The 22,839-nt window shown below is 48.3% G+C and overlaps 2 protein-coding genes across 4 annotated transcripts in view; one reads left to right on the forward strand and one right to left on the reverse strand.

Moving 5' to 3' along the window:
- Positions 1 to 389: 389 nt before the first annotated feature.
- On the reverse strand, positions 390 to 3,095 carry KCNA7 (potassium voltage-gated channel subfamily A member 7). 2 transcript variants are annotated; one of them, XM_007463341.1, is made up of 3 exons: positions 3,052 to 3,089; positions 2,413 to 3,016; positions 535 to 1,391 (listed from the first exon to the last, which is right to left on the reverse strand). In XM_007463341.1, exons 2-3 carry the CDS (start codon positions 2,965 to 2,967, stop codon positions 573 to 575), a joined length of 1,374 nt encoding a protein of 457 aa, XP_007463403.1. In that variant the 5' UTR covers positions 2,968 to 3,016; positions 3,052 to 3,089; the 3' UTR covers positions 535 to 572. The 2 variants fall into 2 exon arrangements, with proteins under 2 accessions (XP_007463402.1, XP_007463403.1); XM_007463340.1 differs by having other exon boundaries at positions 390 to 1,391; positions 2,413 to 3,095.
- A 15,609-nt stretch (positions 3,096 to 18,704) lies between these two features.
- The window catches only part of SNRNP70 (small nuclear ribonucleoprotein U1 subunit 70), a 16,292-nt gene continuing 12,157 nt past the window's right edge, over positions 18,705 to 22,839 (forward strand). The window contains exons 1-4 of one of the 2 annotated variants that reach the window (XM_007463342.1): positions 18,705 to 19,121; positions 19,879 to 20,035; positions 21,380 to 21,442; positions 21,556 to 21,610. In XM_007463342.1, coding sequence (XP_007463404.1) covers positions 19,889 to 20,035; positions 21,380 to 21,442; positions 21,556 to 21,610 — 265 coding nt within the window. In that variant the 5' untranslated portion in view covers positions 18,705 to 19,121; positions 19,879 to 19,888. Of the gene's footprint in view, positions 19,126 to 19,878; positions 20,036 to 21,379; positions 21,443 to 21,555; positions 21,611 to 22,839 lie in introns of both variants that reach the window. The other variant, XM_007463343.1, reaches the window with a different exon arrangement.

Raw genomic sequence — 22,839 nt, forward strand, 5'->3', positions numbered from 1 at the left:
TTCTACATGACTCACAAGTTCACAGAACTTAAAATAACATGGCCCTAGAAGAATCACAAAGCCACGCAGTTTCCAGCGTCTCAACCCAACTCTATAGCGCCATGCATGAACACACAATCAGTCCCAACAGTGCCGTGGGTGACCACCTTACTTGATCCAACATGGCCCTAGGGGACTCATAAAACCACAGAATCCTGCATAATGCACTTGGACAAGACTCAGCTACACTCGTAACCCAACCTGACCCAACATGGAACTAAGAAACTCACAAAATTATGTGACAAAACCTATCTCAACACTACCCCAAGCTTTACACAACCCAATGCAATACAAACCGATGGAGCCTCCCCCTCAAATCAGCATAACCCATTGCCATTCACTGTCACCTAAGGAGGTACCCACAGGAGCTACCAATCCACAACTCAAGACCCAATGAGACTTAGTGTTCCCCAACTCATTACCACTTAACTTAGTTCTCCCTAAACCCAACACCCTCCCCCCAACTTTCCTTCCTCCCTTCCCTCCCTCCCTCCCTCCAAGGAAATGTGAGGTTCTGCAGACCTCAACCGTCCTCACACTTCGGTGACCATGTGTTTCCCAGGGGGAGCCCAGAGGAGTGGAGGTGGGAGCTCAGGAACCTCTCGATCCACAAACCCCCCATTGACCTTGCCTTCCAGTGGGCAACAGGGCTGCGTGTCCACATGGCTGTACATCCCAGCCTCTTCGTCATCTGTCTCCCGGTGGTAAAAGTAGCTGAAGTTGGAGACAATGACTGGCACAGGTAGGGAAATGGTCAGCACGCCAGCAATGGCGCACAGAGAGCCCACTATCTTGCCGCCCACAGTGACAGGCGCCATGTCTCCATAGCCAACTGTGGTCATAGTGACCACCGCCCACCAGAAGGACTCAGGGATGCTGGTGAAATGGGAGTCTGCCCGGTCAGCCTCAGCAAAGTAGACTGCGCTGGAGAAGAGAACCACGCCAATGAAAAGGAAGAAGATGAGGAGGCCCAGCTCTCGCATGGAGGCTCTTAAGGTCTGGCCCAAGATCTGCAGGCCCTTTGAGTGCCGGGACAGCTTGAAGATGCGGAAGACGCGTACCAGTCGGATGACTCGCAGGATGGCCAGTGACATGGCTGGCTGGCCCACCCCCCGCTGCCGGGCCAGCTCGGTACCCAGTGCCACAAAGTAAGGCAGGATGGCCACGAAATCGATGAGGTTCATCACATTCTTGAAGAAGGCTGTCTTGCTTGGGCAGGCCGCCAGGCGTACCAGCAGCTCGAAGGAGAACCAACAGATGCACAATGTCTCCACCACAAAGAACGGGTCATCGAAGGGCAAGCGAGGTGGGGGTCCGGGCACTGGGCTGGAGCCGTTCAGCCGAGCCGGGAACTGCAGAGAGGAAGGGGTTCAGGGAGGACCATGCCAGGGCTGGGGCGCACTGGAATGGCCATATTTCCTGTTTAAATATTCAAAATTTACAAAATTTACAAAATATACAAAATTTACAAGTTGGTCAATGGCGCTGCCCCCAGAACCCCGGTGACCTAGCTGTAGTACACGCCTTCTCGGGACCCCCAGGGAAGGCTGACTTTACGGTCCCTGATCCTTCATTGGCAGGGCCTCCTGAAATAATGCTTGAGTAGGGCTCAATCTCTTCCCTCCCAAAATCCCGGCCCCAGAGTTGAATTTCCAGATGGGGAGGGTCCCCATCCTAGCCCCACTCCCTTGTGCCCTGCCCTCCCCAAACCCAGCCTGGACCATAATGGTTAAAGACCTTATCTTTATGCCAAAACCCGGGCCCCTCCCTTCACGGCCCTCAGCTCAACTTTCTTTACGATGGATTTCTTTTGCCCCAATCCTCAGGCCCCACCCCTCGATCTGCAGCTCCCTCGGCGGCTTTCTTCAGGTCCCAGATCTCACTATCTCCAGCCCATCCTTCCCATTGGTTACTGCCAGCCGTATAGACCCCCGATTTTTCAGTCTCTTCTTATCCCTCAGTTTTGATTTCTTAGCACACCTGTCGTCCTGTGCTCCTGCCCTCCAAAAGCCGGGTTTCTCATCTACCTCAGCGCACGCCTTCTGAAAAGGCAGGTCCTCCTATTTAGATCCTCAGGCCCCGCCCCATTAAGCTACACCTTTCCCGCCCCCAGCCCAGGATTTAATGTAGAGTTCCCAGGTCTGGCGCCGTCCCTGGCTTGCCCACCTTTCACAGGCCTTTGCCCACCTTTGATTGGTCAGGTCTTCCAACCAGGCCCCCAATGCCTTGCCTATCCACAGCCAGGCCCCACCTTCCTGAGAGGCCCCACCTCCCATTGCCCCTTACCCCACTTTATGATTGGCCAGGACCCCGTGGACCTCGTCCAGCTCCTCCCAAATCCCGCCTCTCCACACGCAGGCCCCGCCCCCTCACCGGGCCAGCTGCAGCCACCGCGGCGAGCCCCGAGTTGTCGCGGTCGTCGCGGAAGTCGGGCAGCGTCTCGAGGCAGAAGACGACGATGGAGACGAGGATGACGAGCACTGAGACAACGGCGAGCACGCGCGCGGCCTGCGAGCTCTCGGGGAACTCGAAGAGCAGCCAGAGCTGGCGCGCGAAGGCGCGGCGGGGAAGGGGGCGCTCCGATGGCAAGGGGCAGCCCTCCTCCTCGCGCAGGCGCGCTAGCGCCGCGGCGCCCAGCCCATAGAAGGCCACCTCCTCCAGGAAGACGTCGAGCGGCACGTGCGCCGGCCGCCGCAGGCGACCGCCCGACTGATAGTAATAGAGCACCGCGTCGAAGCTGGGCCGGTGCCGGTCGAAGAAGTACTCGCGGCGCGCGCCGTCGTAGAAACGTCTGCGGCGTACCGGGTCCCCGAGCAGCGTGTCCGGGAAGCGGCCCAGCGTGCGCGCCCGGGTCTCGAAGCGCAGCCCAGCCACGTTGAGCACCACTCGCTCGCAGCAGCCGCACGGCTGCGGGCACCCGGGTTCCATGGTGCGCGCAGCCCCGGCGACCCGCGGACGGACGTGTGGCCCCGACGCCCGACCCGGCCCGGCCCCGCCTCGGCCGCCGCCGCCGCCGCCGCCCCAGCCTGGTGTCCGGTGTCCACGCGTAAAAATAGCCCGGCCGTGCGGCCAGGACGCGGGGGAGGGGGCGCCGTGACCCCGGCGGGGCAGAGGGCGGCCGGGCGCCCTCTGCCGGGGCGCCCTCCCTTTACCCCCAGGCGACGCGGCGCTGCGCTTTCTCTGGGTCCACCTGGCCTTCGGGGTTCCTTTCCGTCTGTCTCTCCATCGCCTGAGATCTCTGTCCTGCGTCTCTCCGGGTTTCCGTGTGTGTCTCTCGTCTATGTTTTTATGAGTATCTGAGCCGCTCTGTTCGAGTCAAAAATTTCCATCTCTGTCTCTCTCTCTCGTTCTTTTGTATGTCTCTGTGTCTGGCTATGTCTTCACTTTGGGTCTCTCTGTATCTCTGATCGCGGGCTTTTATCTCTGAGTATCTCTATGGGTCATTTATCCCTGAGCTTTGCCGTTCTAGGGTCATCTGTGTCTGGGGATTCCCGTCAGTCTCTGTGTCTTGGTCTCTCCGAATCTCCGTCTTTCTTATATTCTTGTATCTCTATCTCTGTTTATTTCTTGTCTCTCTTGGTCTCTGTCTTTCCCCTCTGTCTGGGTCTCTCTCCTTCTTGTCTCTCTGGGTCTCTTCTCTCTCATTACCTCTCAGCCCACTGTGTCTCTGTCCCTGGGATTCTCTGGGTCTCCCCTTTGGGTATCTTTCTTTCCCTGTTTCTCTGAATTACTGCAAGTCTCTGTCGCAGGGCCTCTGGAGGACCGAGCCTCTCCCGAGTCATATCTCTGAATCTCTCTCTGACATTCACCCTAGGTTGTCTCTGCCATTGTCCTGGTGGTTTCCCCATCCTGGGGATGCTCCAGCAGCTCTAAACCCTGAGCATGTGCCCCCCATATGGGGTGCCCTCGCTCGGGTTGCCCCTACCCCCACCCCCCGGGTCTCCACTTGGATTCTCTGCCAGACTTTCTTAGACCCAGCAAGGCCTGAGATGCAGCCCTGAATAGTGCAAAAGGAGGTCAGGCCTGCCAGGAACACGTCACGGGTGGGCTGGGGAAATGCCGCAGGGTCACTCGAAGGGACCAAAGGACAGACAGACGATGGCCTTCCAGCCACCGGTGTCCTATGACACGGGGTAAAAATAGCCCCATCCGATGTGCTTGGCGGGAAGTCTTGGAGATTGGACACCCGGACTCCAGGGAATGAGGCCCCGGGTGCCCTCTGCTGGGGGAGTAGAGAGAGACACTAAAGGTTTTAACCCCCTAGGAATTCTGGCACTTTCTCTTCCTGTCTACAATTTCTTTCTGGGATGCTATGTCACCATCCATCTGGATTTCTGTTTCCCTCTCTCTGTGTCTGTGTCCCTTTCTTTCATGGTCTTTGGCCCTACCTGTGTCTGGGTCTCTGTCTCCCCATCTCTTTGGCCTTTTCCCTTCTTTCTGGTCTCCTTTCTCTTTTTTTTCTCATTCTCAGAGCCCACAGAGATCCCGCTTTGTGGGTTTCTGAATGCTGTGTGTGCACCGATCTCTCCTGCCTGCAACCTTATTTCTTAACACCCTCCTACCACTGAGCCTGGAGGTGGGCGCTCCTTCTTGCCACTTCCAGACAATTCTCCCTCCCTCAGCTCCTTTGAAGCTCAAGTTATCCATGGACACCTCTTCCCAGCCTTCCCTAAAGAACTCATCCCTTTCCCTTCTGCCCACTCCCACTCTTTCATGGAAGATTTTCAATCCTGGCTCTATATCCATCACTCTAAAATGACTGTCACAATTCTTAATAATTTCAATATCCCCATATAGATGATTCTGCTAAACCCTGGCCTGTACCCGGTTGTCTTTTCCAAAAAGGACCGTACTTTTTTGTCCAAGCCATGTCACACCTATCTTGTGGAGTCCATTCTCCAGCTTTTGGTGAGACCCTCAACTAACAGACCACCTTGGAAGAGACGCAGTGTGATTTCCGAGGTTGGATCATAAAAGGCAACGTTCCACCCCACTCTTTTCCTTGGGACACTTGTGCAGGCTAGATGACAAGGCCCATGTGGAGAGGACTCTAGGCTACTAAACTCACAGCTCATCCCCAGCACCAGCCTGCAGCCACGTGAGTGAGCCATCTTAGAAGCACATCCTCCTGCCCCAGCCAGGCTACCCCCTGGAGGAGAGATAAGCCTTCTCCCCGAGGCCCTGCCCAGCTTGCAGACTTGTGAGTGAGATAAATGATCTTTATTGTTTTCAGTCATACAGTCTTTGGGTGGTTTGTTAACACACACCATGATCCTAGATAATCCACACGTGGCCTCTTGGTACTCAGAACCCATCATTTCCATCCATCTTGCCCTCTGATCTATCCCAGCCCCCTTCCTTCCTTCCTTTTTTACAGTTTTATTGAGCTACAATTCACATACCATACAGTTCACTCGTTTAAAGTATAAGACATGGGACTTCCCTGATGGTGCAGTGGTTAAGAATACGCCTGCAGGGCTTCCCTGGTGGCGCAGTGGTTGAGAGTCCGTCTGCCGTTGCAGGGGACACGGGTTCGTGCCCCGGTCCGGGAAGATCCCACGTGCCGCGGTGCCTTTGCTCCGCCACGGGACAGGCCACGACAGTGAGAGGCCCGCGTACCGCCAAAAAAAAAAAAGAGAGAAAAAAAAAAGGATCTGCCTGCTGATGCAGGGGACACAGGTTCGATCCCTGGTCTGGGAAAGATCTCACATGCCTCAGAGCAACTGAGCCCTCGAGCCACAACTACTGAGCCTGCATGCTGCAACTACTGAAGCCCATGCGCTTAGACACCACTGCAATGAGAAGCCCGCGCACCACAGGGAAGAGCAGTCCCCACTCGCCACAACTAGAGAAAGCCCACGCGCAGCAATGAAGACCCAACGCAGCCAAATTTTTTTTTAAATAAATTTAAAATAAAATAATTTTTAAAAATAAAGTATACAACACAATGGTTCTTCCTATATTCATAAGAGTTTTGCATGCAAAACTGCAATCAATTTTAGGCAATTTTTGTTTTCCTCCCAAAGAAACTCTACACCCGTATCTATCTGTCCCCCTTGATTGTGCCACCCACTTTCTCGGTCATACCCTTGTCCTTGTCATTATCAGTAACTACACCCCCTTAAAGCTTTTTTTTTTTTTTGGCCACACGGCGCGGCTCGCAGGATCTTAGTTCCCTGACTAAGGACTAAACCTGGGCCACAGCAGTGAAAGTGCCAAGTCCTAACCACTGGACCGCCTGGGAACTCCCTAAACTCTTTCTTCCTCTTTTTTTGTTTGTTTTTGTTTTTTATGGGAGTCTAGTTGATTTCCTCTTCTTTTTTTAAAAAAAGTATTTTATTCAAGTATAGTTGATTTACAGTGTCAATTTCTGCCGCACAGCACAGTGATCGAGTTATACATAAATATCCTTCCGCTTCTCCGTTATGGGTTCCCTGTGCTACACAGTGGGCAAACTCTATTTTTATCATCCCATTCTCTGTCCATGCGCTCCCTTTTCCCACCAACCAAATTTTAAAAAAACCTTTCAAGGGAGTTCCCTGGTGGCTTAGTGGTTAGGATTCTTGTCTTTCACTGCCATGGCCTGGGGTTCAATCCCTGGTCGGGGAACTGAGATTCTGCAAGCTGCGGGGGGTGCAGCAAAAAAATAAATAAATAAAAATAAAGCCAACTTTCAAGCCCACCAGCAGGTACAATGCATTGACCCCATTAGATTCTCATTATCTTTGACTCCCCCCATCTTGTCCTCCCTTCCCTCTTCCCCCTGCTTCCACCGTTCCACGGTCCCCCATAAAGTCACTCTCCTTTGGATGTCTTTCCCTTCTTTGCCTATGATCCCCTCCAGGGCACTGTTGGGGTGAAACCCTAACCCTAGTAAATCCTCTCACCCACTCTGTGCCTTCCCAGGGGGCTCTGAGGGGGGGGCTGGATCCCAGATCCCAGCCCTCCTGTGACCCTGCTCTGTGTCCTTCATCAAGGTACACTCAGCACCCACCCCCCCACAAGATGGCCATTCCCCATCTTCATTCGCCTCAAATCCCCACCGCACCCTGGTCCTCCACCTTCAATCAGCTGATTCCCTCACTCCTCATTCTTCTGAAAGCATAGAGGCTACCAGACACTTCATCTTCCCACAGCCCATTCTATCAGCTACCCAGATGCGCTGCTTTTCATCTGTCCCTCCCAATCCAAGACCAACATCTTGCCTTGTGTCCTGGGTCCCATCTCTCTGTCCCGCCTGCAGACTCAGCTCCTGTCATCACTCCTAATTCTCTTGTATCATTAATATGCGAGGCAGAATGATGTCCCCACCCCCACCCCCACCCCCGGAAGATGTCCACGTCCTAAGTCCTAATTCCCAGAACCTTTGAATATGTTGGGTTGGCCAAAAAGTGCCTTTGTCTTTTTGGGGTTTTTTTTTGCGGTACACGGGCCTCTCACTGTTGTGGCCTCTCCCGTCGCGGAGCACAGGCTCCAGACGCGCAGGCGCAGGCTCAGCGGCCATGGCTCACGGGCCCAGCCGCTCCGCGGCATGTGGGATTTTCCCAGACCGGGGCACGAACCCGTGTGCCCTGCATCCGCAGGCGGACTCTCAACCACTGCGCCACCAGGGAAGCCCGTGCCTTTGGTGTTTAAAGATACATTTTTCATTTTCACCAAGAACTTTATTGAACAACGTATCCACCTTTTTGTTCCACTACCTTCTGCCATTTTTCAGGCGACTTCATAATTCCATATTCCCAAAACTTTTAACCTTTTTGAGCAAAGAACTGTTCCAGGTGGCTTTTACAGTCTTCCAGGGAACTGAAATTTTTTCCATTAAGAGAATTTTGTAAAGACCGAAATAAATGGAAATCCGAAGGTGCAATGACTGGTGAATATGAATATGGTGGATGAATCAGAACTTCCCAGCGAAGCTGTTAACGGTTTTTGCCTGGTCATCAAAGAAACATTCAGTCTTGCATTATCCTGATGGACGATTATGCGTTTTCTGTTGACTAATTCTGGATGCTTTTCGTCGAGTGCTGCTTTCATTTGGTCTAATTGGGAGCAGTACTTGTTGGAATTAATCATTTGGTTTTCCAGAAGGAGCTCATAATAGAGGACTCCCTTCCAATCCCACCGTATACACAACATCACCTTCTTTGGATGAAGACCAGCCCCTGCTGTGGTTGGTGGTGGTTCATTTCACTTGCTCCATGATCTCTTCCGTTCCACATGATTGTACAGTATTCACTTTTCATTGCCCGTCACAATTTGTTTTAAAAACGGAACGTTTTCGTTACGTTTAAGTAGAGAATCACATGCAGAAATACAGTCAAGCAAGTTTTTTTCACTTAACTTACGTGGAACCCAAACATCAAAGGGATGAACATAACCAAGCTGGTGCAAATGATTTTCAACGCTTGATTTGGATATTTTGAGTGTCAGCTATCTCCCGTGTGGTATAATGTTTTGTTTTGTTTTATTTTTTAAATTTTATTTATTTATTTGTTTGTTTGTTTTGGCTGCGTTGGGTCTTCGTTGCTGTGCACGGGCTTTCTCTAGTTGTGGCGAGTGGGAGCTACTCTTCGTTGCGGTGCGTGGGCTTCTCATTGCGGTGGTTTCTCTTGTTGCAGAGCAGGGGCTCTAGGCACACAGGCTTCAGTAGCTGTGGCACATGGGCTCAGTAGTTGTGGCGCACGGGCTTAGTTGCTCCGCAGCATGTGGGATCTTCCTGAACCAGGGCTCAAACCCGTGTCCCTTGCATTGGCAGATGGATTCTTAACCACTGTGCCACCAGGGAAGCCCTGCGTGGTATAATGTTGATTGTTTTCAATTAATGTCTCGATTTGATCGCTATCAACTTCAACTGGTCTACCGGACCGTGGAGCATCGTCCAGCGAGAAATCTCCGGACGAAACTTAAGAAACCACTTTTGACATGTTCAGTCAGTCAGCACCTTCTCCATACACTGCACAAATCTTTTTTCTTGCGTTTCAGTTGCGTTTTTACCTTTCTTGAAATAATAAAGCATAAAATGCCGGAAATGTTGCTTTTTTTCTTCCATCTTCAATATTAAAATGGCTACACAAAAATTCACCAGTTTTGATAGGTCTTTTTTTAAATGCATACTGATATGACAAGCTGTCACATACAATCTAACAAAATTGTTTCAAACGAAGTTAGACAACTAAGTGCTACTTGAGCCATCTTACGGAAAAAAACGAATGAACCTTTTGGCCAACCCAATACTATATGACAAAAGGGACTTTGTGGGTGTGATTAAATTAAGGCTCTTGAGTTGGGGAGATTATCCCAGATGACCTCGGTGGCCCCAAGGTAATCACAAGGGTCTTTACAAGAAGGAGGTAGGAAGGTCAGATTCTTAGATGATGTGAAGATAGACGTACAAGTAAGAAATTAAAATAAAATAGAAAATACTTAAAAATGGGGACTTCCCTGGTGGCCAGGTGTTTAAGACTCCATGCTTCCACTGCAGGGGGCACGAGTTTGATCCCTGGTCGGGGAACTAAGATCCTGCATGCTGTGCATGGTGCAGGGGGGGAAAGAAGATAAAAGACAAAAAATAATAGTAATTAAAAATGAAAAAACAAAAAAAGTAGAGGTCAGAGAGGAGAAAGATGCTACTTTGCTGACTGTGAAGCTGGAGGGAAGGGCCATGAGCCAGGGAATATAGGCAGCCTCTAGATGCTGGAGAAAGCAAACAAGGAAATAACTTCTGTCCTCCCCAGAAGGAACACAGCCCTGTGGACCCATCTTAGAATTCCAACCTCCAGAACTGTAGGGTAATAAATGTGCATTGTTTTAAGCCACTAAGTTTGTGGTAATTTGTTACAGCAGCCAATAGGAAACTAACGCAGACGTGTTATGTCAATTTCAATGTCAGTTTCTCCTATTCTTCGGTATCAGGTTGTCATTCCTGTGTGGTAATAAGATCTTTTTTCTTTGCTTTACTTTTAATTTTGAAATATTTTCAGACTTACAAAAGTGTGGCAAAGATAGCACAGAGAATTCGTAATATCCTTCACCCAGTTTCCCCTAATGTTAGCGTCTTACATTGCCAAGGTTCCTTTGTTAAAATGGAGAAATTGACACTGGTACAATGCTGTTGACTAAATGACGTTCCAATTGCCTCCCTTTCCCCACTAATTTCCTTTCTCTCTTCTAGGATCCAACCCAGGGTACCATATTGCATTTAGCTGTCATGTCCCCTTAGCCTCCTGCAATTCTGCAATCGTTTCTTACTTTTTCCTTGTCTTTAATGACCTCAACACTTTTGAAGAATACTGGTCAGTTACTTTGCAGACTGTCCCTCAATTTGCATTTATCTTACATTGTCTTGTCTTGATAAGATTGAGATTCTAGTTTTTTGCGGGGAGGGAGGACACCACACAGTTGAAGTTCCCTTTTCATCACATCGTATTGGGTGGACATGATGTTGCTATATCTTATCACCGGTGACATTAATTTTGATCACTTGGTTAGGCTAGTGTCTGCTGTGTTTCTCCATTATAAAGTTATTATTTTTTCCCTTTGTCATTAATGAATTAATTTGGGGAAGCCAGTTTTCTGGTTTGGTCGAGTTTATTGAGATTTAATTCTCATACAACAAAATTGACCCTTTACATGTACACTTCTATGAATTTTGGCAAACAGATAGTTATGTAACTGCCACTATAGTAAAAATATAGAACCTTCCATCCTTCCCCCCAGGTTCCCTCCTTCCCTTTGTAGTCAGCTGCCTCCCCCACTTCCAGCTCTTGGAAACGACTGCTCTGTTTTCTCTCCCTCTGTTCTTGTAGTTTTGCCTTTTCCAGAATGTCAAATATAGTTGACCCCTGAGCAATGCTCCAGGTCGGACAGGGGTGCTGACAGTCCACGCAATTGAAAAATCTGAGTACCGTGGTTCCTCCATATCCACGGTTCTGCATCCAGGAATTCAACCAACTGGATCGTTTAGTGCTTCAGTATTGACTACTGAAAAAACAATCCACGTATAAGTGGACCTGCGCAGTTCAAACCCGTGTTGTTCAAGGGTCAAGTGTAAACGAAATCACAGGATATGTAGCCTTTTCAATATGGCTTCTTACACTCAGCATAATGCATGGAAGATTCATTCCTGTTGTGTGTATCAGTAGCTCTTTCCTTTACGTTTTTTTTTTAAATTAATTCATTTTTTGTCTGCGTTGGGTCTTCATTGCTGTGCGCGGGCTTTCTCTAGTTGTGGAGAGCGGGGTCTCATCTTTGTTGTGGTGCGCAGGCTTCTCATTGCAGTGGCTTCTCTTGTTGCAGGGCACGGCCTCTAGGTGTGCAGGCTCAGTAGTTGTGGTGCACGGGCTTAGTTGTTCCGCAGTATGTGGAATCTTCCCGGACCAGGGCTCGAACCCGTGTCCCCTGCACTGGCAGGCGGATTCTTAACCACTGTGCCACCAGGGAAGTCCCTACATTTTATTTTATTTTATTTTATTTTATTTTTATTATTATTATTTTTTTGTGGTACGCGGGCCTCTCACCGTTGTGGCCCCTCCCGTTGCGGAGCACAGGCTCCGGACGCGCAGGCTCAGCGGCCATGGCTCAGGGGCCCAGCAGCTCCGCGGCGTGTGGGATCCTCCCGGACCGGGCCACGAACCCGTGTCCCCTGCATCGGCAGGTGGACCCTCAACCACTGCGCCACCAGGGAAGCCCCATTTTATTTTTCATTGACGTAGAGTTGACTCTTTTTCCTTCTTAACATTCAGTAATAATCCAAGGCATGTGTGCCCATGTGTTTATCCATTCCCTATATGAAAGACGTTTGAGTTTCATTTAGTTTTTGGCAATTATGGAGAAAGCTGCTATAAAAATTATGTACATGTTTTTGTGTGAACATAAGTTTTCAGGTCTCCTGAGTAAGTAGCTAAGAGTGAGCTTGCTGGGTTATACGATAAGTATATGCTTAATTTTTTTTTTGCCATCAGCAGACAATTCTGCTATAAGACCTTCTATCTTAATATCTTTTCTATCCTTAAAAAAAAAAAAAAAAAAAAAAAAAAAAAAAAGGAGTTCCCTGGAGGTCCAGTGGTTAGGACTCCGCGCTTCCAATGCAGGGGGCATGGGTTCGATCCCTGGTCAGGGAACTAAGATCCCACAAGCTGTGTGGCGTGGCCAAAATAACCCAAACACCCAAAACCCAACCTTCCTTGACTCCACTTCCCTCTCCTGCTATTATCACCTCTCTCTGCTCCCTTTGTAGCAAAACTTCTCTAAAGATTTTTCCCTACCTGAGGTCTCTGCTTCATCTCGCATTGTTTAGTCAAGGTCATCTATGGTAGCCAAACCTCAGTCCTTATGTTTCTGCATTTCTCAGCAGCATTAGACACTCTGAACACTGCCTCTTCTTCCTCCTTTTTTCTTTTCCTGTGTTCTTTTTAAAAATTTTTTTATTGGAGTATAGTTGATTTACAATGTGTTAGTTTAAGGTATACAACTTAGTGATTCAGTTATGCATACACATATACTCATTCTTTTTCAGATTCTTTCCCCATATAGTTTATTACAGAATATTGAGTAGAGTTCCCTGTGCTATACGGTAGGTCCTTGTTGGTTATCTATTTTATATATAGTAGTGTGTGTATGTTAATCCCAAGCTCCTAATTTATCCCTCCTCCCCATGTTTCCCTTTTGGTAACCATAAATTTGTTTTCGCAATCTGTGAGTCTGTTTCTGTTTTGTAAGTAAGTTCATTTGTATCATTTTTTAAAACTTAGATTCCACATATGAGTGATATCATATGATATTTATCCTTCTCTGTCTGACTTGCTTCACTTAGTATTGATAATCTCTAGGTCCATCCTCCTCCTTTTTTCTTTTTTTATTGAATGAAAGATTCTTTAAATTCTATAGTGCTTTACAATTTTCAAAAGTTTCACACAAGTGATTTCATACAGTCCCATAATAACCCTTTTTTCCCCCCTACCCCTATCATGCCCCTGCCCCCTTCCCTCTCCCTACTGGTAGCCACTAGTTTGTTCTGTATATCTGTGAATCTGCTTCTTTTTTATTATATTCGCTAGTTTGTTGTATTTTTCAGACTCCACATATAAGTGATATCATACAGTATTTGTCTTTGTCTGACTTATTTCACTTAGCATAATGCCCTCCAAGGTCATCCAGGTTGCAGCAAATGGCAAAATTTCATTCCTTTTTATGGCTGAGTAGTGTTCTGTTGTATATATACACCACGTCTTCTTTATCCATTCACCTGTTGATGCACACGTAGATTGCTTCCATATCTTGACACTGCCTCCTTTTTTTATTTTTATTTTTTTTATTTAATTAATTGTTTTTTGGCTGCGTTGGGTCTTCATTGCCATGCATGGGCTTCTTATTGCTGTGGCTTCTCTTGTTGCGGAGCACTGGCTCTAGGCGCGTGTGCTTCAGTAGTTGCAGCACGCGGACTCAGTAGTTGTGGCTCACTGGCTTAGTTGCTCCGCGGCATGTGGGATCTTCCAGGACCAGGGATTGAACCCGTGTCCCTTGCATTGGCAGGCAGATTCTTAACCACTGCACCACCAGGGAAGCCCAACACTGCCTCCTTCTTGAAGCACTTTCCTTCTTGGCTTCCTGGACACCCAACTCTCCTGGTTTTTCTCCTACATTTGTGATCACTCCTACTCAGTCTCCTTTGCTGAGTCGTCTTGCTTCATCTGAATTCTGATGGAGGGCCTTGGGACTTGGTCCTCAGATGTCTTCCCTTCTCCATCTTCTCTCCTCTCCTAACTAAGTTCATTCAGTCACGTGGCTTCAAATGCTACGCCTACTCCAGTGATTCCCAAATCTAGGTTTCCAGGCCCAAACTCTTCCGCGATTGCCATATCTTCCAACTTTCAACTCCACAGCTCCACTTGAATGTCAAACAGACATCTTTGACGTGTCCAAACCCAGAAGTCCTCCTCAACAATCCCACTCTTCCCCACGTCTTCCCTCTGTAAATCAGTGGCACCACCAATTACCCAGTTGCTTAGCCTACAAATCTAGGACTGAGGATTATTATTATTTTTTATTTAGGTATAGTTGACTTACAATCTTGTGTTAGTTTCAGTGTACAGCAAAGTGATTCAGTTATACATGTATACGTATATAGAGAGATTCTTTTTCAGATTCTTTTTCCTTACAGGTTATTACAAAATATTGAGTGGAATAGTGGAAGATGAAGCAGCTTATGTCATGGCTACAGTCTGGTCATCATGTAGTTAACTTCGTCCACCTGGTGGGGGTTTTGGTATCTGCAAAACATCTCAAAGGAGATGACTCAGAATATTATCAAGAGCCCTTGAGGAGGAGCTAAAGGTCCTTAACTTTGTTTAATGACTAAACAATTATTATTTTGTCCTGTTTGAATGCTTTTCTTTGCTTCTGCATTTTTTTCCCTATGATATACAGTAGGTCCTTGCTGGTTGTCTATTTATATATAGTAGTGTGTATATGTTAACCCCAAGCTCCTAATTTAACCCTCCCTGCCTTTCCCCTTCGATAACTGTACATTTGTTTTTCTATATCTGTGGGTCTATTCCTGCTTTGTAAATAGGTTCATTTGTATCATTTTTTTAGATTCCACAAATAAGTGATATCATATGGTATTTGTCTTTCTCTGTCTGGCTTACTTCGTTTAGTATGAAAATCTAACCCTTTATTATTATTAAGGGAAGATTAGCTTCATTAGAAGTTTTTCTTTAAACTTGTAATTTTTAAATCGTTTCAGACTTACAGAAAAGGTGCAAAGAATAGTACAGAGTTCCCATATATCCTTCACCCAGTTTTCACCAACGTCAACTTACATAACTATAGTACAATTATTTGTCAGGAAATTAACAAGGGTATAATACCATTAACCAATGGTACAGACCTCATTTGAATCTCAACAATTTTCCACTGATGTTCTTTTTCCAGTCTAGAATCTAATCCAGGATCCCACATTGCATTTAGCTGTCTCCTTAATTTCCTCTAGGAATTATTTTTAATGTCCCTCTTTTCCATACACTCTAATTCCACTTCTATAGTAACTGAGTGAGATCTACCTTCACAACACATCCTGAATCTTACCACTCCTTTCCACCTCACTGTTACTGTAATGGGGCAGGACCCTATGGGGTCTTCCCAGAACAGACCCCCTCTACATGTCCTCTGCCTGCCTTCTGTCTGTAAAAAACTTTAGCCAAAGAATAAATTTCAGCAGAAAAATGAAAAAAAAAATGCAGAAGTAAAGAAAAGCATTCAAACAGGACAAAATAATAATTGTTTAGTCATTAAACAAAGTTAAGGACCTTTAGCTCCTCCTCAAGGGCTCTTGATAATATTCTGAGTCATCTCCTTTGAGATGTTTTGCAGATACCAAAACCCCCACCAGGTGGACGAAGTTAACTACATGATGACCAGACTGTAGCCATGACATAAGCTGCTTCATCTTCCACTATTCCGAGAACTGGCCTCAAAGAAATGGGAACAAACTGACTCTGGAACTGAAGACTAACTGTACTTGAAACAATCAAGATGATGCTGATTAGACCACTGCATGACCAATTTCAAGATAATTGTCAAAGCTGACTGTGGCGTTCTGCATGTAACCGCCTCCCTCTGCCTCTACATCCCTGAAACTCCCCTTTCAAAGCTCTTGTGGGGTTTCCCTGGTGGCACAGTGGTTAAGAATCTGCCTGCCAATGCAGGGGACACGGGTTCGAGCTCTGGTCCAGAAAGATCCCACATGCCACGGAGCAGCTAAGCCCGTGCGCCACAAGTACTGAGCCTGCGCTCTAGAGCCTGTGAGCCACAACTACTGAAGCCCACGCGCCTAGAGCCCATGCTCCGCAACAAGAAAAGCCACCGCATTGAGAAGACTGCGCACCGCAATGAAGAGTAGCCCTGGGCTTCCCTGGTGGCACAGTGGTTGAGAGTCTGCCTGCCGATGCAGGGGACGTGGGTTCGTGCCCCGCTCCGGGAAGATCCCACATGCTGCGGAGCAGCTGGGCCCGTGAGCCATGACCGCTGAGCCTGCGCGTCTGGAGCCTGTGCTCCACAACGGGAGAGGCCACAACAGTGAGAGGCCCGTGTACCACACACACACACACAAAAAGTGAGTAGCCCCCACTCTCCACAATTAAAGAAAGCCCGTACACAGCAATGAAGAACCAATGCAGCAAAAAATTAATTAAAAAAATTAAAGCTCTTGTGAGACTACCCTTGCGGTCCAGTGGTTAAGGCTCTGCTCTTCCACTGCAGGAGGCATGGGTTTGATCCCTGGTCGGGAAACTAAGATCCTGCATGCCACGCGGTGCAGCTAAAATAAATAAAATAAAATAAAATAATAAAACCTCTTGTGCCCTGATAGGCAGTGGTGAGTTGGTCCTTTGGGACATGAGTCCACCTTCTCCCCAGGTTGTTGGCCTCCTGAATAAAGCAACCTTTCCTTTCCTACCAACACTTGTCCCTGGAGTATTGACTTTCCAGCAGCGAGTAGCTGAACCTGAGTTTGGTAACACTACCATCTTAGTTCAAGCCACCATCTCTTTCCTGGGAATTGTAGCCTCCTAAGCATCTGCCTGTTCCCCTTCAGCCTCTTCCCTTCAATTTTTTTGTCCACAGCCATTGACGTGATCTTTTAAGAATGCAAATTATGGGGGCTTCCCTGGTGGCACAGCGGTTGAGAGCCCGCCTGCCGATGCGGGGGACGCGGGTTCGTGCCCCGGTCCGGGAAGAACCCACATGCCGCGGAGCAGCTGCGCCCGTGAGCCGTGGCCGCTGAGCCTGCGCGTCCGGAGCCTGTGCTCCGCGATGGGAGAGGCCGTGGCAGTAAAAACAACTTCCTTTCTCGTTCTTTAAACGTGCTTACTCTCTCTTCCCTCCTGAGTTTTGTACGCACTGTTCCTTCTGCCTGGAATAGTCCTCGCTCGTGTCTTGATCTGACTCTGACCCCAGCTCAGTCTTCCAGTTTCAGTTTATAAGTCCCACTCCCTTGGCCAGGCTTTAAAAAAAACAAACAAACAAAAAAACAGAATGCAAATTATGTTCTGTCCATCTCCTGATCAAAACCCTTTAGTGACTTCCTATTGCTTTTCAAAAAAAATCTGCCCTCTCCCCCATGTAACTTTTTATTCAGGCAAAGATCAGCAATGGCTGCTACAACCATGAGGTGAGAGATGAGGTGGTCGGGGAACAGTGGCAAAGTCTCTCTGCTTAGATTACCAAGGAGAAAATGTACTTTTACAAGGAGAGATCTATCAGTTAGCCCCTTGATCAGGTGGTCAAACTCAGCATCATAATAGTGGGGCTATCTGACATTATTGCACCTCCAGAGGTGATGCAATATGAAGTCCGCAGTATCACCAGGGAAACATTCTTGCCAAAAATGCTCAACGTTAGTCTATTCAAACCTCAGACTCAATTTCCATTTTATAGGCAAAACAGAGGTTGTGGAACACGCTAAACACCATGAGGAAACAATCAGACAAATCCAGAATGTGGGACATACTACTGGAAACTGGTCTGAACTCTGGGGAAAAACCAACAACATATGGGAAAAAAACGTGTGTGTGGGTGTGCATGTGTGTGTGTGTCTGTATTCTATATTAAAAGAGAATAAAGAGACATGACAACCAAATACAATGCATGAAACTTGATTGGCTCCTGGTTCAGATTAAAACAAAATACTAGTGGGTCAATTGGGAAAATCTGAATAGGGACTGGATAAACTTTCTAAGAGGTGAAACTAGCTCTGTGGTTATGTAGAAGAATGCCTTTTTCTTGGGAGATGCATGGTGAAGTATTCAGAGGTGCAGTGGCGCAGCAATTTACTTTCCAGTGGTACAGAAAAAAAAAAAAAACATTAAGGCAGGTTTAGCTTTATTTTCTTTAGACTTTTTATTTTGAAATAATTTTAGAATTATGGAAAACGTCAAAAAATAGTTCAGAGAGTTCCCATATACATACATAAAGCAAATATGTCAAAACATTTTAAACATATTAGTCATTTAAATGTTGTAATAATTTCTGTATTATTAAACAGCCAATTGCATCTATCAAAAAAACTTAAAATATTTACTTCTTACAGGTCTACAGGGCCCTAAATAACATGGCCACTAGTTCTCTGTTCTCTTGGCCAACCACCTAGGATTCCTGCCATCCTTCCTAAGTCAGGGCCTTTGCACTTGCTGTTAATCCCGCCCCGATCTCCTTTCCATCGGGCCTTTGTTCAAATGTCACCTCTTCAGAAGAGCCTTCCATTATCATCCTTTCTAAAATACGTCCTCTTTCGCTGCCCAACACCCTCCTCGCCCCTATTTTTCTTTATTGTGCTGGCCACTATACGAAAGTAAATTTATTTTTTTAAATGCCTTTATTGTCTCCCTCAGTACAATGCAAGCTCCAAAAAGGAAAAGACTTTGCTTTAGTCATGTGCTATATCCCAGAGTCCAAACAAGGCCGAGCACACATTAGTCGCTCGCTGAACAGTTACTGATTTAATATGTTAGGCAATCACACCGTTCACAGAGGGATTCTTTGCCAAGCGGCGGAAGGGTAAAGCGTCCGACTTGACGATATACGCATGCGCACAAGATCCGGGAAGTGTGTTAGGGGAAAGGGGTGGAGCATAGAGAGGAGTCTCGCGGACAGAAGCTGTTGGATCCCAGAGCGCGAGGTGGAAGAAGGCGGCTTGGGGCGAAGCGCGCGTGCGCAATGTGGCCTCCAGCTTGCCGCGGCAAAGGCGTTTAAGGTGCCGAAAGGCGGGGGCGTAGTGGTCTTGCGCGTGCGCAGTGCCCGCGGCGGCCCCAGGCTCCCCGTGTGTGAGTTGTGATGGACTCGCGGAGCGCGTGCGCAGTACGAACGGCGGAGGGATTTGAGGCTGGTTCCACCCCTTGCCCTATCGCTAGCCGAAGCCGCGCGGGCTCGTGAGCAGCGGCCTGGTGCGCTCGGTAGGCGAGCGACAGAGAGTGAGGGACGCGGACGCCGCCAGAGTCGAAGCCAGAGCGGGAGTATCTGCTGCGGAGGGTCCGCCGCAGCCGCCGCGAGCCCCCGGACCGTCGCTAGGCCGAGGAGGGCGCCGCGCGGCGGGTGAGTGTGACTTAGTGGCCTTACCGGGTGCGGGGCCACTACCCACAAGCCCCTGCGGTGTGCCCCAGTGCCTTCCCCGCGGCCGGGTCCCCTTCCCGCGCCACTGCCATAGCACCTTTTTGCTCCCTTTATCCAGAGTTCTCTGGTCACTCAGGCCCTCTTCCCATAGTCCCCCTCCTCTTCAGCGGTCACTTACCCACAGGCCCTTGCGGTGTGTTGCCTTTTTTCCCTTGTCTCCACCGACCCTTACCCATAATTCATTTCGCCTGCGGGGCCCAGATCTATTACCCACAACTCCCTGGCTTGAGGTTTGCTACTTTTGATCCCCTTCCTTGATCGGAGACTTCCTGCGACCCTCGCCCCATAACCTGTTATCCAAGGTATGGGACCACCAGCTGCCACTGCCCTGGCCCTCCTTTCTCAGGATCCTTGATGCCCACACAAGCCCCCAGGGACCCTCAGCCCCTCAGTTCCTTGCTCAGGACTGAGACTTCACTACTCAGAAACCCTTTTTCAGTCTTTGTTTCCGTTATCGGCTTCGCGCCACCTTCACACAGCCCTCCCTCCAAAACCTGCTTTCTCATTTAGATTTATTCCTTTCCCTTGTGGCTTAGGAGCACTCTGTGCTCCTACAGAACTTGTTCTGATAGTGAGATTTTGCCCCTATTTCCCTCTTTTCTTGGAAGTCATGGGGTTATAGGGGCCTTATCTCTCCCAGCCCACCCTCATATAATGTCCTGCTTCTGCTCTCAGACTTGGCAAGATGACCCAGTTCCTGCCACCCAACCTTCTGGCTCTCTTTGCTCCCCGTGACCCCATCCCATACCTGCCACCCCTGGAGAAACTGCCACATGAAAAACACCACAATCAACCTTACTGTGGCATTGCGCCATACATCCGAGAGTTTGAGGTGAGTTCACTGAGCAGACTTGGACTGGGTTGGGTTCTGGGGGCCGTGGGGCTGGATTGGGGAGTCCAGTCTCTGGCCAGTTTTCCAGCTGTGTGATTTAGGCAGGTGACTTTTATGCTCAGTTTCCCTGTCTTGATTGGGGTTGATAATGCATCCCTTGTTGGTTTTTGTGGAAGTTCCGTAACTACCAGTTGAGGATTCAGGCTCTCGAGTTAGGTAGACGTTGGCACACCATTTAGCAGCTGTGTGACCTTGGGCAAGTGGTGCATCCTCTTAGTGCTTTGATCGCTTCATCTATAGCAAGGGGATATTAGTATCTTCGCTGTAATATTGAGGGAGAATTAACTGGAAGTTTTATGTCATGGGGCTGGATACTAAGCAGTCAGCAAATGTCAGTATTTATTATATTTATCATTTTTGTCACAGGGTGATATTTGTAAAGGGTTAGCACCAGGTGATGGGCTGCTTAAGACTGTGGGCTTGAGAATTTCAGGATAAACATGAATAAACGACTTGTGCTCTTGGACTTCAGTTTTTTCATTTGTGAAATTGGGATAACAACTTCCACCTCTTAAGGTGTATCAGAGAACACCTGAGAAATGCTGCCAGAAGTCAGAAGAAGAAAGTTCTGGCATCGAGTGGGAAAGGGGAGACGGAGGAAGTTGCAGAGCAGAAGTTAGTAGCGCGGTGACAGAAGATCGGCTCTTTAGTGGGATTTGCCACCCTTTTTGAACTGGTACTTGGAAAATGTTGTGTGCCAGTTACACTAATTTAATGGCTACAGGCCAGTGGCAGACATGGGTTATGTGCCAGTTACTATTTGATGAGAGCTTGCTGAGGCCTTCAGGAACTGCTCTGGCCCTCAGAGGGTGTTCAGTTGTTTTCCTCTGAGCACTCCACTGTCAGCTCCTTTTGCTTCATGCCTGGTCCCAATGCCTGTTTATGATTGAGGACAAATATGCTGCAGGTTGACGTTCTTGATAAATACAAGAGAGTTTCTTAAATTTTTCTAGTATTTTTAGAGAAATACTACAAAGTAAAAAATCAAAATTTTTTTATTAAGTTCAAGGGCATAAAACTCCTCTGTCAGATCACTGTAGAAGTTTCTGAATACCAATTCCTGGCTTCTCTACTCCTCTTGTCACAGACCAGTAACAGTTCACAGATAGCATTGGTCCATGGACCGTGCTTTGATCTGCACCCTGGAACTGTCCATGTTTGTTTGTGCGTGCGTGTGTGTAAACACGCAGGGGAGCGTGGCCAAGATATTTATTATTTCCTGGCTGGGTGTCTCTTGCTGGTTTCCCCTGTCACTCCTACCCTGTCACCTCTTCTTGTTCCCAGGACCCTCGAGATGCCCCTCCTCCAACTCGAGCAGAAACTCGGGAGGAGCGCATGGAGAGGAAGGTATGTAGTGTCTGCCTTCTGGCCCCACATCCTTTTTTGCCTCTTTCTTCAGGATGTTCCCTGACATCAGGGCACTTCTGTCTGTATTCAGTTGTCTACCTTTCTCCTGACAGAGACGGGAAAAGATTGAGCGGCGACAGCAGGAAGTCGAGACAGAGCTAAAAATGTGTAAGTCTCTCCTTCCTCCTTTCATCTCTCGTTCAAGCACTCCTGTGTTTCTCTCCGCCAGTCCACCCCAGGACTTTAATTTGGGAAAGTGGGTTGTCAGTTCACTCTTTTAACCCCACCATTTGCCATGCACTGTATTTGGTTTAGGCATTTAAGCAGGGGAGTGTGGAGTGAGGGTGGTTAGGAAAGGAGCCTGGTACCTTGGGCTGCCTCCTGTAGGGGCCTGCACTTGGAGGCGCTCCCACAGCCCAGCCAGGTCTCACAGGGCAAGGCAGTGAGGTCCTGGCTAGTGAGGCAGCTCTGGCTCCACCTTAGCTCCCTGATCCTTGGACTGCGGATGTTTCATCCCTTCCAGGTACAGGAGGAATTGGAGTTTGGGATAGGGACCTTGTAGCCATTGACCAGACTTCACAAGAGGGTCGCATATCAATCTCCAATGGCCCTTTCTTGTTAGGGCGAGGGCTTTGTAGTTAGGACTTGGGTTTTCCTCCTATACTTACTTGTGCGTCTATGGTGAATCACTTCACTCAGAACCTTATTCCCTGGAGTGGCCCATTCCTCAAGGAGCTTATGCAAATGCTTCACAACTGAATACCTGGGCATCTAAATGAGAGCTCTCTGAGCCCTCACTCTCACTGCCTTCCTGTCTTTTCTTGGACGCCTCAAAGGCATCTCAAACTCAATGTCCAAACCACAATCAGGATTTCGTCTCCCCAACAACCTGGTCTTTGGGTGTTTCCTTTGCTGGAACCTGGTCATCCAGCTTTGCAAATCATGACATCAGTCATGACCACCCAGTTTGTTGTTTTTTTTTTTTTTGCGGTACACGGGCCTCTCACTGCTGTGGCCTCTCCCGTTGCAGAGCACCCGCTCCGGACGCACAGGCTCAGTGGCCATGGCTCACGGGCCCAGCCGCTCCACGGCATGTGGGATCTTCCTGGACCGGGGCACGAACCCGTGTCCCCTGCATCAGCAGGCGGACTCTCAACCACTGCGCCACCAGGGAAGCCCCACCCAGTTTGTTTTTAACAACTTTTTCTTGCTATTTCCCCAGCTTGTCACCAAAACCTATCCCTGTCACAAATCTGAGCCCTCTTTCTGTGTCCACCACCCAGAGCCCCTCTAGCCTGGACACGCAGTCTAATGTCTAAGGGGGTTTACCTGCATCTCTGTCCCCACCAGGTTCTGGAGGGCTTTTTTTTTTTTTTTTTTTTTTATTTTGTGCTGCC

Source organism: Lipotes vexillifer, unplaced genomic scaffold (genome assembly GCF_000442215.2).
Source record: "Lipotes vexillifer unplaced genomic scaffold, Lipotes_vexillifer_v1.1 scaffold802, whole genome shotgun sequence".
NCBI lineage: Eukaryota > Metazoa > Chordata > Mammalia > Artiodactyla > Lipotidae > Lipotes > Lipotes vexillifer.